Source organism: Cyprinus carpio, chromosome A23, assembly GCF_018340385.1.
Source record: "Cyprinus carpio isolate SPL01 chromosome A23, ASM1834038v1, whole genome shotgun sequence".
NCBI lineage: Eukaryota > Metazoa > Chordata > Actinopteri > Cypriniformes > Cyprinidae > Cyprinus > Cyprinus carpio.
In genome coordinates this window covers 17,927,535-17,940,977 of record NC_056594.1, presented here as the reverse complement: position 1 = coordinate 17,940,977, position 13,443 = coordinate 17,927,535, and the positions used below count along the sequence as shown (strand labels likewise).

At 37.2% G+C, this 13,443-nt stretch overlaps 1 protein-coding gene across 1 annotated transcript; it reads right to left on the bottom strand.

Annotated features, from left to right (window-relative positions):
* Positions 1–2,360: 2,360 nt before the first annotated feature.
* Positions 2,361–12,387, bottom strand: LOC109113214 (testis development-related protein-like). The gene is made up of 4 exons (XM_019125998.2): positions 12,061–12,387; positions 7,387–7,434; positions 4,199–4,314; positions 2,361–3,137 (listed from the first exon to the last, which is right to left on the bottom strand). The coding sequence occupies exons 1-4, from the start codon at positions 12,145–12,147 to the stop codon at positions 2,705–2,707; spliced, it is 684 nt and encodes a 227-aa protein (XP_018981543.2). The 5' UTR covers positions 12,148–12,387; the 3' UTR covers positions 2,361–2,704.
* Between the last annotated feature and the right edge of the window lie 1,056 nt (positions 12,388–13,443).

Here is a 13,443-nt window from a genome sequence, read left to right as displayed (position 1 = left end):
CAAACTGAAGTGAAAAGAGATCCTAAGCAGAGATTCTATTGTCTTTTCATGTATGTATTTTCATTTCTATACCAATGAAATGCACGTCAGAAGTAGTCCTAGGTAATGTTTACGTGAGCTCTCTTGTTGTTGTGTCATGCTGTGCATATATATTTGATGCGTCAACACTAAAGTGTACATTTGCTGCACAAAACTTTTTACGATACACTTTTGTCGAATCTGTTCGTGAGGGCAGATGGAAAATCTAATGTAAGCCTTGCTATTTATGAACAAATGTATTTTATATCCTTTCTCTGAACTTTGTAATATTCCTTTACTATTCCAATAATTTAAATGTCATTGAAATGGCTGTGTAGGATGTGTTTGGTACTATCAAGCATTTGCAAGAAACAATGTTACCTAAAATAATTAAAACCTTTGGGGGAAAAGTCTTGTATTGGTATTGTCTTGCACTTGCTCACCAATGGATCCTCTGCAGTGAATGGGTGCCGTCAGAATGAGAGTCAAAACAGCTGATAAAAACATCACAAATAATCCACACAACTCCAGTCCATCAGTTAACATCGTGTGAAAAGCTGCGTGTTTTTAAGAAACAAATCTATCAAGATGTTTTAACTTTAAACCGTTACTTCCCGCCAAAATCGAGTTGTCTATCTGTAATACTGCTTTCTTCAGTACAAAGAAACAGAAACAAAAAACAAAGCTTGTTTATAAAGTAACTTTTTTATTCAGATTCACCAACTTATCTGAACCCCTGGAACTACAGCATCTTATTATTTGCATTTAAATCATAATACAGAAAAAAAAAATCATTCAGTAGTAAAATCGAAAGATTCTTGCCAAGGCCCGAAATATAAATAGCAAAATCTGAAACTAACAATTTGTAATCATCTTTGTAGACTAATTATATAAAGCTACTATGAACAACTAAGAGCAGCAAACCCACTTACTTTCAGAATCTGCTTATAAATAATCTCCTAAAATCGTAAAGTGAATAAGACACTGTCATGTTTTTCTAGCAACCAAAGATCTTACAGGCGGTTTAATGGCATCGGCCAAAGGTTAATATACAATACATTTTATATCAGTCTTATAAATGATGATTGTCATTTTTAACATGTTGAGGGTGTTGGAAGAGAATAACTAGTTAACATGTTGTGATCACTACAAAATGAATTCGAGGCACAGCAAGAAAACACTTCATGATAAAACGGCACAGCTCTTGAGGTCTTTAGAAGGCTTCAAATATGGTTTGTAACAATCGTTACCATTAAGCATTATTAATGAGACCTGGGTGCTCATTCCATCCCTGAAGAACCAACCAGAACTTGGTTTCAACCCTAGAAGACAGTGTTTTTTTCCCAAATGAATCCAATGATTATAATTAGCAGTTTGATTAAAGCTCAAAATCTCCAGCGACAGGACCGAGCACATACACGTTCAATTAAAAACTGTTCCCTGCAAGTCTTATAAAGCCACAGGAAGTTCTTCTTTGTGACTGAAAAGTGGCACTGAATATACTGCTAGCACGATCAATATAGCAAGTAGTTTGGGATTATAGCAAGGAAATGACTGCATAGAGTAATTACAGTACATTACGATTGTGAATCAGCAGGCAGTAGCGTCTGTAAATCTACGAAGGAAGGTGTTTCTTTTCACATTCACTCTTGATCTACATAGCAGAATAAATTAACCACAGCTGAACAAAGCGTCGATCTCTCGTCAGGAGTGATTATGGTGACTGAGTCTCACTGAGACTAATCGGCGCTGATAAAATCTATATTTAAAGAGAGGTTACCTACAAAATAGATATTCCGTCATCATTTATTCACCCTTATGTCATCTAAAAAGAGAAGTTTAGCAGAATGACTGACTGACTGACTTTTCATACAATGACTAGAGAATTATATTGCTGTAAACAACGACTCATCGTAAAATAAAAACACTCATAATAAAGTCATTAGGACTATATTTATGATACTTTGTCATTTTAGCAGCTATTAAGTCTTGGTCAGGGTAAGTTAGCGGCATATGTTTGGACAGGGATGAAAACGAGGTTGTGAGGGATAGAAGTACAGTGCATTCGGTTTAAAAACATGCTGATTGTTAAGCTGACGAAATATCTTTCTGAAAAGCTTTGAGTAGACAAAAACTTAATGAAGCAGTTTTGAAAGTTGTAAAAATTATGTGATCTAGGACCTGTATACAGTACGTACCATTGTAAAGATGGCAAGTCTATCTCTCACAGCCTCATTATCTTCTATTCAGTATGGCGTCTGACTTTTGGTTTTTGGTATGTTTTATGGTTCTAAATGTTTTGTGGTTCATATGGTTATTGGGGATTAAGATAATCTTTTGGAATGACATAAGGGTGAGTTAATGATGAAAAGTTTTTCATTTTTGGTTGAACTCTCTCTTTGAGTGTTTAAATGTCATTCAGCCTTTAAAAGTCACTTACAAAACGCCATGGTGATCGGTCAGTGATGTCAGACACCAACTAGGAGTACATCCAGTGATTTCAACGAGGAGGCTTCATTCAAAAGTTGGAAGCACTTTTATATCAAATGGAAAAGTTGACAGGCACTGGAAGCAGGCACTCTCGGACTGAGGGTCCTACTCTTCACATCTTCATTATCAGTGGGCTGTCCAATTAGAGTTGGTTTACAAGGGGGTGTGGCCATCCTTATAGAGATTGATATGGAAATTATTTTAGCCCCTCCCAGTTACTCTCTGATAGGCTGGCTGGACTTCGGCGACGAACGGCGGCTAATTTATCTCGCGCCCGAGCCGCCCACTGGGCAGGGCCGCCCGTCTGTGATTCAGTCAGACTAGCGTAACGAGACGAGTCCTCCTCTGAACCCAAGCCAACCCAGGATGGCAAACCCAGAGAATGCGGCAGAGACAGTGACAGAGGGGAAGACAGCGGGGACGAGTCACTCCTCTTCTTCTCTAACTCATTTTTTTCCTCCTCCACCCCGTCGTTCAGCTGAGGCGGCTCCCAGCCCTCAATCTTGTCAATCTTCCTCGTAGGTGTGATTTGCTTCATCGTCATGGTGATGCTGTCCCACAGACAGTGCGCTTTGTCTTTTTCTGAGTGCGTCTTACTCTTGTCGTCCTCCCAGGTTTTCTTAGCAGACCTGGGAGAGAATGAAGCAGCATGATTTATTGTAAGAAATATTATTAACACCACTGGTACTGCTTGCATAACTGAAAAAAAAAAGTGTCATAATTGCACAAGGCAGCCACATATGCTTCAGCAGGAAGGACAGAGGCTGGGCCACAGGGTGCGGTTTCCATTTCAGACACTTACTTGATGGTTGAGTTTAATTTTAGACTATACTTATGTCCAAAAACATACATGCGAGATTTTCCATTGCTATGTAAAGATATATTTATCTCTATTTTTATTGCATACAGTATCTATATCTTCATTTCTAGGCACTCAAATGTGCCGTTTGTATGTCTCTGGTGTTAAAATACTTTTTCCTAATCCAACTTTAATATGCAGAGTCAACTCTAAGCAAGCCACCAGTTCATTTCCCCCACAGACTGACTATAAACACTCTGTGCTGCTTTTACAACATGGCTTTGTTGGTTCCAGAAGCCCAACATGTCAATTTCTGGCTCAACTAATGGCGTGAGTTTGAGGCAGACCAAAAGATTTGGAAAATGTGGTTTTGAATTTTCCCACCAAGCACATCCAATGCAGAGACGCCTGTGAAGAAGCACATAAGCTATAAACCATTGTGTTCTATTTTAAACATCTTTTGTGTGTGTGTGTGTGTGTGTGTGTGTGTGTGTGTGTGTGTACAAACATCCGATAATCATCTCAAAAACATTGGATTGACGTACATTCTATTTCATAAAAACATCTACAGTTTTAAAAAAATCATGTCTATATTTTCATTTGGAAGGTATAATGAAAAAAAAAACTCAATAATAATAATAATACAAAAAATGCATCAATACATGTTTATGTAATATAAAAAAACATATTTTAGGTTAACCTTTCAGCATGGCATGATGCATACTGCAACTGTAATATAAAATGATTCATACATTTTAAATTTCACAATTTTGGTTGTCCCACCCATCCCTATTTACTAGGTACAATCATCTAAAATTATTGCAATCATCTAAAAAATACATATTGGAATTTTGAGGCTTGCGAAACATACTTCATTTAGCTTTAGCTTACCCTCTTCTGTGAGAGACAGTGACTCCTGTGAGCAAGATGTGTTCATCGTCCTGAGACGGAAACAACTTCTTGTCTCCTTTTTCTCGCTTTGATTTAACCTTCTTTAACTTTGAATCCTACAAAAGGTCGAAAACAGAGTCACAAACCATGCAAAATTGCTTGTTTATTCATACAACACGGCTCTGCGCAGAGTAAAACGACTATTTGTGTGTTTTGTGTCAGAAAGGCTCCGCTTTGGATTCTCAGTGAGACGGAAATACAGATGGTAAGAGATGATTGCAGGTTTGAGCCTGGCACAAAGACAGCTAATCACATAGATACACTTCATCTTGAATCCAGGAGCAGAAAGCTGTGTCTGAGGGACAGAGAGCATCACACAGTAAAAACAGGAAAGGTCTATGTTGATTACAGCGGGTTGCAAGGACAGACATCTGAGCAGACGTGTGTATGTGTGTGTGTTTCGGGTCATTCTGCAATTTGACACATTCCTTCAGACTCCCCCCTGCCTGCGTCCAGTATGACCCTCAGGATTTGAAATTCCAACCCGGCTTTGCAGCTTATTATATAGGAAAGAACCTTTCACACAATTTCTTGCTCACTTTCACAAGTTGTCCGTTTTTTTTTCTGACTCGACTTGTACAGAATGTTCTTCCCTCGACTGAAAAAAGGGTCATAATTCAGTCCAAAATCAGAATGAAAAATATTAAGAGAATATATACTGGATAAGAATTTTTTTTTAAAGACAATAAAGCACATTTAATTTCCTCAGTTCGCAAAAACTTAATGTGATGGACCAAAAACAAAAAACACATTCTCATTACTGTAATGAATAAATGAATGAATAAATAAATTAATATATAATTATTATTTGTAAGCACATCATGGTAGTATTGTTGCACTGGATGATTTTAATTACAGTAATGAGAAAAAAGAAAATCCCTGTCAGATTTCAGAATGGCATTCGGTAAATGTTTTTTTATTCTTCTTTGTTTTGTTTATGCTAATTTAACAAAAAAGTAAAAGTTGCTAAAAAAAATAGTCCAGATAGCATGATTTTCATTACATTATCAATGAGAATTACTTTATATGCAAATAATCTTAATGTTTCTAAAATAGGCTTCCTAATGTAATACATACATACATATATATATATATATATAAAATAGTCCAGATAGCATTATTTTTTTAATGTGAAACATAACCCAGAAATTTCTCTGTGACATTCACCCAAATGCATCTTTTCTAAATATGCAAACATCTACAAGTTACATTGCATTCATTTCTGTATCCTCCGGATATTCAATAGCTGTTGCTACATGTCTTGAGGAATTCAAATGTACCAAACACTAAAAAAGGTAAAAGCACAAGGTTAATTTTTTTCACCACTCCCTGTCTTGTTTCAAACCAAAGACCTTTGTGTTCTGTCACTCCGCTCTGCTAAAACTTGCCATCTGATTATGCACATAAACACTTGTTATGTCGGGATCAGCTGTTATTATGAGTTCCGGCACATTTATTTAGTATTTATGAGCATTAGGAGTCTTAGGGCACATTATTCATTCCATCAGATAAACAGACGTTACTATTGGAGTCGTCTTTGACCTCAAATAAAGCACTACACTTGTTTGGCTGTCGTCTATCACTCCATCTGTCTTGTCCTCCCTCTCTCCGCTTGGTTAGGTATAGCATGCTGTGGAAATAAACAACTGTCGATTTAACTTGAGACTGAGCTCCTGCCATTGCTGAAGAAAACAGCAGAACTCTCTGGAAGTCTAACTGAAATTTTCTTTCTGTTAGCCTCTATAAAGAAGTCATATCAAGGAAAACTGATTTCTCATGATCCTTTGAGATTAAAAGAGTTCATTGTGCTGTGAAAATGTACTGTAACTTTCAGAACACAAAAGTCCAAAAAGCACACACTGAATGCTGCCATTTTTGCTCTTGGGCACTCAGTTCTGGAAGCAATTCCTCATTCATGGGAAAAAAAAAAGAAATGGGAAAAAAAAAGAAAAAAAAAAAATGAAGTAAAAACCTTTATTGGCAAAACAGCACTATGTTTGTAACTCAATAAATGTTCATAAGACATAAACCAACCCAGCCACAAATTATCAAAAATTTACAACCTTTTGAAGGGTAAGTAAATGAAGAGTTTATATATATATATATATATATATATATAATATATATAGTATATATATATATACAGTATATATATATATATATAGTACAGTACAGACCAAAAGTTTGGAAAATATTACTATTTTTTATGTTTTTGAAAGAAGTTTCTTCTGCTCATCAAGCCTCCATTTATTTGATCAAAAATACAGAAAAAACAGTAATATTGTGAAATATTATTGCAACTTAAAATAATAGTAATTAAATAGTAAAAAATAATAATTTACGGGTTTGGAACGACATGGGGTAAGTGATTAATGATTAAGAATTTTTGGGGTGGAGTATCCCTTTAATCTTCACAAAACAGCTTGTGGAGTTCTTGTCTACTGAAAGTTATTTTTGGAAAGAAGTTGAACAATTTGTATGTTGTTTAACAGCAGTACAATCCACCAGTACAATGAACTTCTATCCTTCACAGCCTCATTTTCATTCCTGTCTTGAGTTAAATATGGCACTACTGTGACTAAAGTCTATGTATGGTGTTTTTTTTTTGTATTGCATAAACTTTGCCGTTATTGTTATCGCATTTACCAGCTGCCCATGCTATTAATACAAAGGTTAACCCCTGATTACACAGAAGGCCAAAAACAGTCTGCTTAATTCTACTGGTCAGAGAACAGTTAAGATATTTGTTTGATCATTTCAAATATGACATAACAATAGCAGTCTACTGTAGGAAAGCACAACACTGAATGATTGCTACTTTTGCTATTGTCCAGATTGTTCTGAAAAAATGTGTCACATCCTCTCTACATGTTTCAGATTATGCACAACACACTCACACACACTTTCTACCCTGCACTGTATTATCAAACTATGAATCTTGCCAATCATCGCATCCATTCACAAAGAACTGACAAAAATAAATGTTTCATATCAGGCTTTTCTCATCACATCGTTTCTCGTCACTCATCACAATGCTGCTATGGTATTGTTTCAGACACTGTCAACACATTTTTGCATGTCTGTTCGAAGCAACAAAACGTTATGCATGTGTGTGTTGGTGTGTTTACCTTTGTTGAGGGGCTCAGAACTTCCTCTGTTCCCTCGGAGTCCTTATCCTAAAAAGCAAAAGCCAAGGAGAACAAAACAATGAGAACACACGCACACACTTAAACACATGCTAATGTATACGAACACACACAGAAAAATGTGAGGGATATTTTTAGCATGCTACATAAACAAGGTCTTGCACATTTGAGGAGGGACTTGAAAATGATCTTGTTTTCTGTCAAAAAAAAGGGTCATAACATGACTATGGTTAAGGAGTTAAACACTCCTCTTATGGATATCCCACTAGGTTCAAGTGGTAATCCAATCTATTAATGTTAATGTTATCATTAATGCTGTCTATTTTGGGTGATCAATCATAACTGCTCTGGCATTCAACTTCCTGTTAAGGGTCTGACCTCTTCCCCCTTCCTTCCTGCCCCACCTGCACTGGTGCTGCCTCCTGGAAAGTTCTTACTTCACTTTTTCACTGCCCTACAAAGTCAGGAGACTTTTAGCACTAGCGCAACAAACTGAAGAGCAAAGGATGCACATTAGCTGTGTAACTGATGCTTTATCTGCTTCAGAGAATTATGGGAAATGGAGCTGTCATGCAAAACTTTCGCCCTCATGATCTGGTGTATACACATATCTGCCATCTTTGCTCTTGGGACCTTTTTGAGACAAACACCTAAAAATATCATGTGTCTAAGCAACACAACTGTTTTCGCCATTGATAATAATAATAAGAAGAAATGTTTCGTGAGCACCAAATCAGCATATTAGGATGATTTCTGAAGGATCATGTAACACTGGAGTAAATGATGCTGAAAATTCATTTTATTATATATTAAGACAGAAAACAGGCATTTTAAATTGTTCAGAATATTTTACTGTAATATTTTGATAAAATAAATGCATCCTTAGTGACTTATTTAAAAAACATGAATGCATTTCACACAACACTGGTTTTATTTTTTTTATATATATATTTAGTATGTATATATTTTTATTGATTATGGCCAACATTTCCACCAACACAATAAGACAAGGCTTAAAGAGCAAATCCAGAGCAAACACTATTATTCTGACATGCCTCGAAGGCAGAATTTGATTCATATGAAGAGAGAGAGAAAGATCAACCTCTGTTCTGCAATGCCCCTGTCATCCTCCCTCTACCCACAACCCTCTGCCTCCTCCTTTTCTACTCCCTCTCACTTCTTGTATCACTGCCACACACCCCATCTTACCGAAGTGCTTGGCCTGATTACAGTGTGAATACTCTTGAGTGCTCATTTATAAATGAAAGAGTGAAGCTAAGATGCAAAAAGGAATGTTTCAGATATTTTAAGTCCTTTACCCTCTGGACTCTGCCATTTCTTATGATTGTGGCATATTAGGGACAGCTCAGACCTGACTTTACTGAAAAAGAGCATATGATTGAAGCACACCGGGTCATAGGAGTCCATTTACTCTGCCTTCAATTGATTTATGAAGGATCTAACCACAGTATCAACAAAACTGTACCTCTGAATAATGATGTTTACCTACTGGCAACCTGACATGGTTTAAAATAAAACCAATGCTCATAAAATAGCTCGATATAAACCGCTGGAACAGAGAGGACATTCATCTCAATGAAAACTTGTTTATCAGAGGAAAATTGAAACTTTCTATAAAATTTGAGGTCCAGACGGGAGCTGAATAGAACTGGAGCTAAATGTAAGCGAAGGTTTGTTTGGCCTTGTCCGTCGGGCTTCCTGCTCTACATACCAAGTTCTGGGTGAACAAACTGTCTAGCAGCTGAAGGAAGCGGATCTCACTGAAATATCCCTTTGTAGACCGAACAACACGAGACAATCCCTTTCCTTCTCCAACTTACAATCCACAAGCCTAGTAGTACCACTATTATAATGAGCCATAAGCTTCACTAACAAAATTACGGTTATAGTACGGTAATTAATAGTACGGTACCAAGGTTTTTGGCAGGGTACAATGGAAATAATAGCTATTTTGTCATTTATCACAGTAATAGTGGTTTTTTTTGTATTGTGAGAGTACCATGGTATTCTCTATACCTTGCATAAACTTAGAAAAAAGTGCTGTGACAGTACCACAGTTCAGTATCAAATGGTAATGCTATTGTACTTTTCCATATATTAGGATCCTGAAATTCAGGATGTAACATAGTATTTACATGACCGTATTCCCACCATACCATGGTATTACCATGGTCTTAGTCTCAGTCTCAGACGTCACGACCACAGACCGCTGGCTGAACGTCTGATGCATACGGCTCACAAAATTGGAAACACTTTGGGAGTTTCGAAGTCGTCATCGGATTGGTTGAATTATACAGGATTTCCAGGAGACGTGTGTCACATTCTTTAAAGGGGTCCTATTATGCTTTTTCACTTTTTCAACTTTAGTTAGTCTGTAATGTTGCTGTTTGAACATAAAAAAGATCTGCAAAGTTACAAAGCTTAAAGTCCAATTCAAAAAGAAAATTTTATTTAACAGAAAACACTTTTCAAAAACTATAATGAATGACTCGTTTGGACTACAACACATATTTTCCGGGATTTGTGATATCACAAATATCGACGAATGGGATGAGACCTGGTTGAGCTGCACTAGAGAAGGCAACAAGTGTTATCACTATGTCGGAGATGCGCTAGTTTTCCCAAGACAGACAAACTTAGAGTGGTTACAATTAGAGCTGGACGATATATCACATGCGATTGTCACGTGCATTTCGTGAGTAAAGCCGGTTCCCTGATTACTGCTAAATCGCCATCACCTGCTTTCAAATGGAGCCGCATTTAATAGACAGAGCCGTAGATAACTTTCATTCATTATCCCAGATGAATCGCCTTCGATAATGAACGCGATATTGCATAGCTTGTCAGTGAACTACGGCTCTGTCTATTAAATGCTACTCCATTTGAAAGCAGGTGATGGCAATTTAGCGGTAATCAGGGAACCGGCTTTACTGACGAAATGCGCGTGACAATCGCATGTGATTGATTTTGACGCAATATTTACACTGAAGCTCACAGGTGGCTATGGTAAGGGGCATGACATTTCCTGACCAGGCGCCGAGTGCTGTCAATCACAAGACACACTGGCCCAGCTAACCAATCACAGCACACACTGGCCCAGCTAACCAATCACAGCGCATTTCGTATTTCAGAAGGCGGACCTTTATTTGATACAGGACTATTTGAGCCGTTCATGGCAGACTGGGGAGAGAGGTGTTGTAATAATGTAAAATATGTGAAAAATAATGTTTTTCGAACAACCTAGTATGAGAACCTGTTCTAGTACACCCCCAAAACAAAATCAAGACTTTGTAAAAGAGCATAATAGGACCCCTTTAACGTTCCGCCTGGAAACAATGATGCAGTGACACCAAACCCCCTTATGTTGAAAGAAAGCCGATCAGACAGTTTGGTCTAGCAGCTAGACTAGTTGTCATAATGTCTTTCACTATCAGACGAGGATATCAGAGATTTTGACTACTCTCTTTCCCATCTCTGAGACCAAAAACATGTTTGTGGAACAGATTCTGTTGGGAAGAACATGACTGTGGCCTAGTCAAGGCCGTCTAATATCACACTAGCCACAGAATGCAGTAGGAATCTTGAACTTTTTAGCGCAAGCTTCTAAAATACATTAAAAAAAAAAGCGTGAGGGGGAGAGAAAGAAAGCTTATCTGCAACCGTCTCCTGCTGTTACACTGTAGGGACCTTATCTGACTCCTGCAGTCTAACAGCTGACAGAACATTAGATCTGAAATGCCATGCATCTGTATTTAAACTCCGCCACAGCAGAGCAACATTTAATTAAGATAAATTTATGATCATAACCACAAAAAAAAGAAAAAAAAATCAAACGACATGATCATTCATATCACAGCACTGGCTCAGAGAAACATGAACATAAACTTGAATGTGAGAATATTCTCATATTCTTGTAGACTCTTATTCTGCTGGAATATTACAATATATTAATTTTGTTCTGCTGTAATATAACATATTTCTATTGTCCTATTCTCACATTCTATACTCATATTGGTCAACAGATATGGGTTTATCATGAATGGCCGATGACATAAGCAAAAAAAGGAACATTGAGTTATGATGTATATTCCAAATAAAGGAGTTTCCATGACCCCAAATTCTCAAAAATACAGGCCAGTTGTTTCTATTGTGATTCATAAAACCAAAATATGGCCTTATCTAGGTACAGGTAATCTGGTTAGTGCAAATGACATTTAAATAACCGAAAAAAGCATGTAAACAGTTATTTTCGCTCTCTCAATACTTTTAACATCATATCCCATTCTCATTCTTTTATATTATAAATACTGTCTTTTCCCTATACTTGCATATTAGAAATATTCAAAATGTTCCCTTCATCGCATGATCCATATGCTTTATACTGAAATTAAACTGTCAAACAAGAGCGATTTCAAAAGTAAGGTGACACATTAATAAGTGGATTAAATTATAGGGGATGATATTTATCATTTCGCTGCTGTTTTTATAATCTTACTTTACGAGTCACTCGGGGGAGCATCCGCTTTGTAAACAATACAGTCACTGTACAGGCAGAAACGTGACCCAGCCAGACTATGAGACTCGAGCACATTTGATCTCTCGAGTTTGAAGGCCACGGGCAACATCACACCTTACCTTACTCGCGTGACCGTGATGCCACGACACCTCGTCCTCCTCCGACGCTTCATCCACCAGAACTTTGCTCTTGCTTTTCTTGAACATTGTGCGCGCACGCAGTTCAGCTGTATCTCAGAAGCACGGGATTTTCCAGTCCATGGGATGCGAGTGAACTCTTGGTGAGGAGATCGCTAGGAGGCAGCGGTTAAATCAGAACAATAACCCGTCTGTGATCGCGATACCCCACTCGCACACTTTCCTCCGGCCAACTATCTTCTTCTGATGAGCGTCTGAGCACACGGTTGGCTAGAGCACCTGGACCGCCGCTCCTCCCATCGTGGATCAGATTGCCACTGATCAGCTGGTTGTCATGGCAACATGGGCGTGGTGTTCGCCCCTCGTACCCTCCCACCCGGACTGGAGGTCTTAACATGAACAGTCAAATATGTCTCCAGACGAGGTTCGGTCAGTGTAGAAGTTTTTATTTAATTCTAAGCAGACTTTAGTGAGCCCGAAAAATTGGACACTTAACACACCTTTCAAAATGCAGGCATAGGACTAAATGCAAAATATCAAATCAAATGGCAAAAAGCATACTGTTTAAGTATAAATAAATAATTAAATAATAATTAGCCCAAAGAAAAAAGTACAACTACATCTGCGGTTACATTACAAACCTGTGTGAACCTGAGGGGAACTCATTTCATCCATGCACTAAAAAATCACATTGGATTTAATTTATTTCAATTAATTGCAAAAAAAAAAAATGATTTTTTTTTTAGCAGCCTTAACTTATTTTGATATTTTGTGTATATATTTTATAATAATACTTTTAAATTAATACAATTTAAAATTCATATTTGAAGAATGGCAAATACTTTTATAGGGCACACAAATGTTTCTTATGTTTTTCTCTTTTTTAGGAAAATAATTATCATTATGTTCAAAATTTAAGTGTGAAGAATACAATCTTTGAGAAGAGCTAAGCAGCATGTCCACTTGGCTTTCAGTGTAAAGGTTTCCGTTTAATCAATAGTGTTGCTTCTCAGACATTAGCTGGATATATAATGTATAAATGTGTTCATGTGATGTGAATGTTCCCATGCTTTAACTGTAAAGAATATACTCTTTGTTAACTGTTTAAAGAATTGTAACACATGCAGAGCATGTCTAAAGTCTCCTCGGGGCCTTCATTAAGGAGATTATGAATCAGATTATGAATTATGAGGGTTATGAAGCTAGTTATGAAGTTGACTGTTTCCCACTGTGGGTTCTGGAAGACTTCAAGAATAGCTTGGAAACAGCAGCTTACACTATAATATTACAGTTTACACACAACAAACAAGACAGAAAAGCTGACCTTACCTGAGAAAACACACACACACACACACACACACAAAT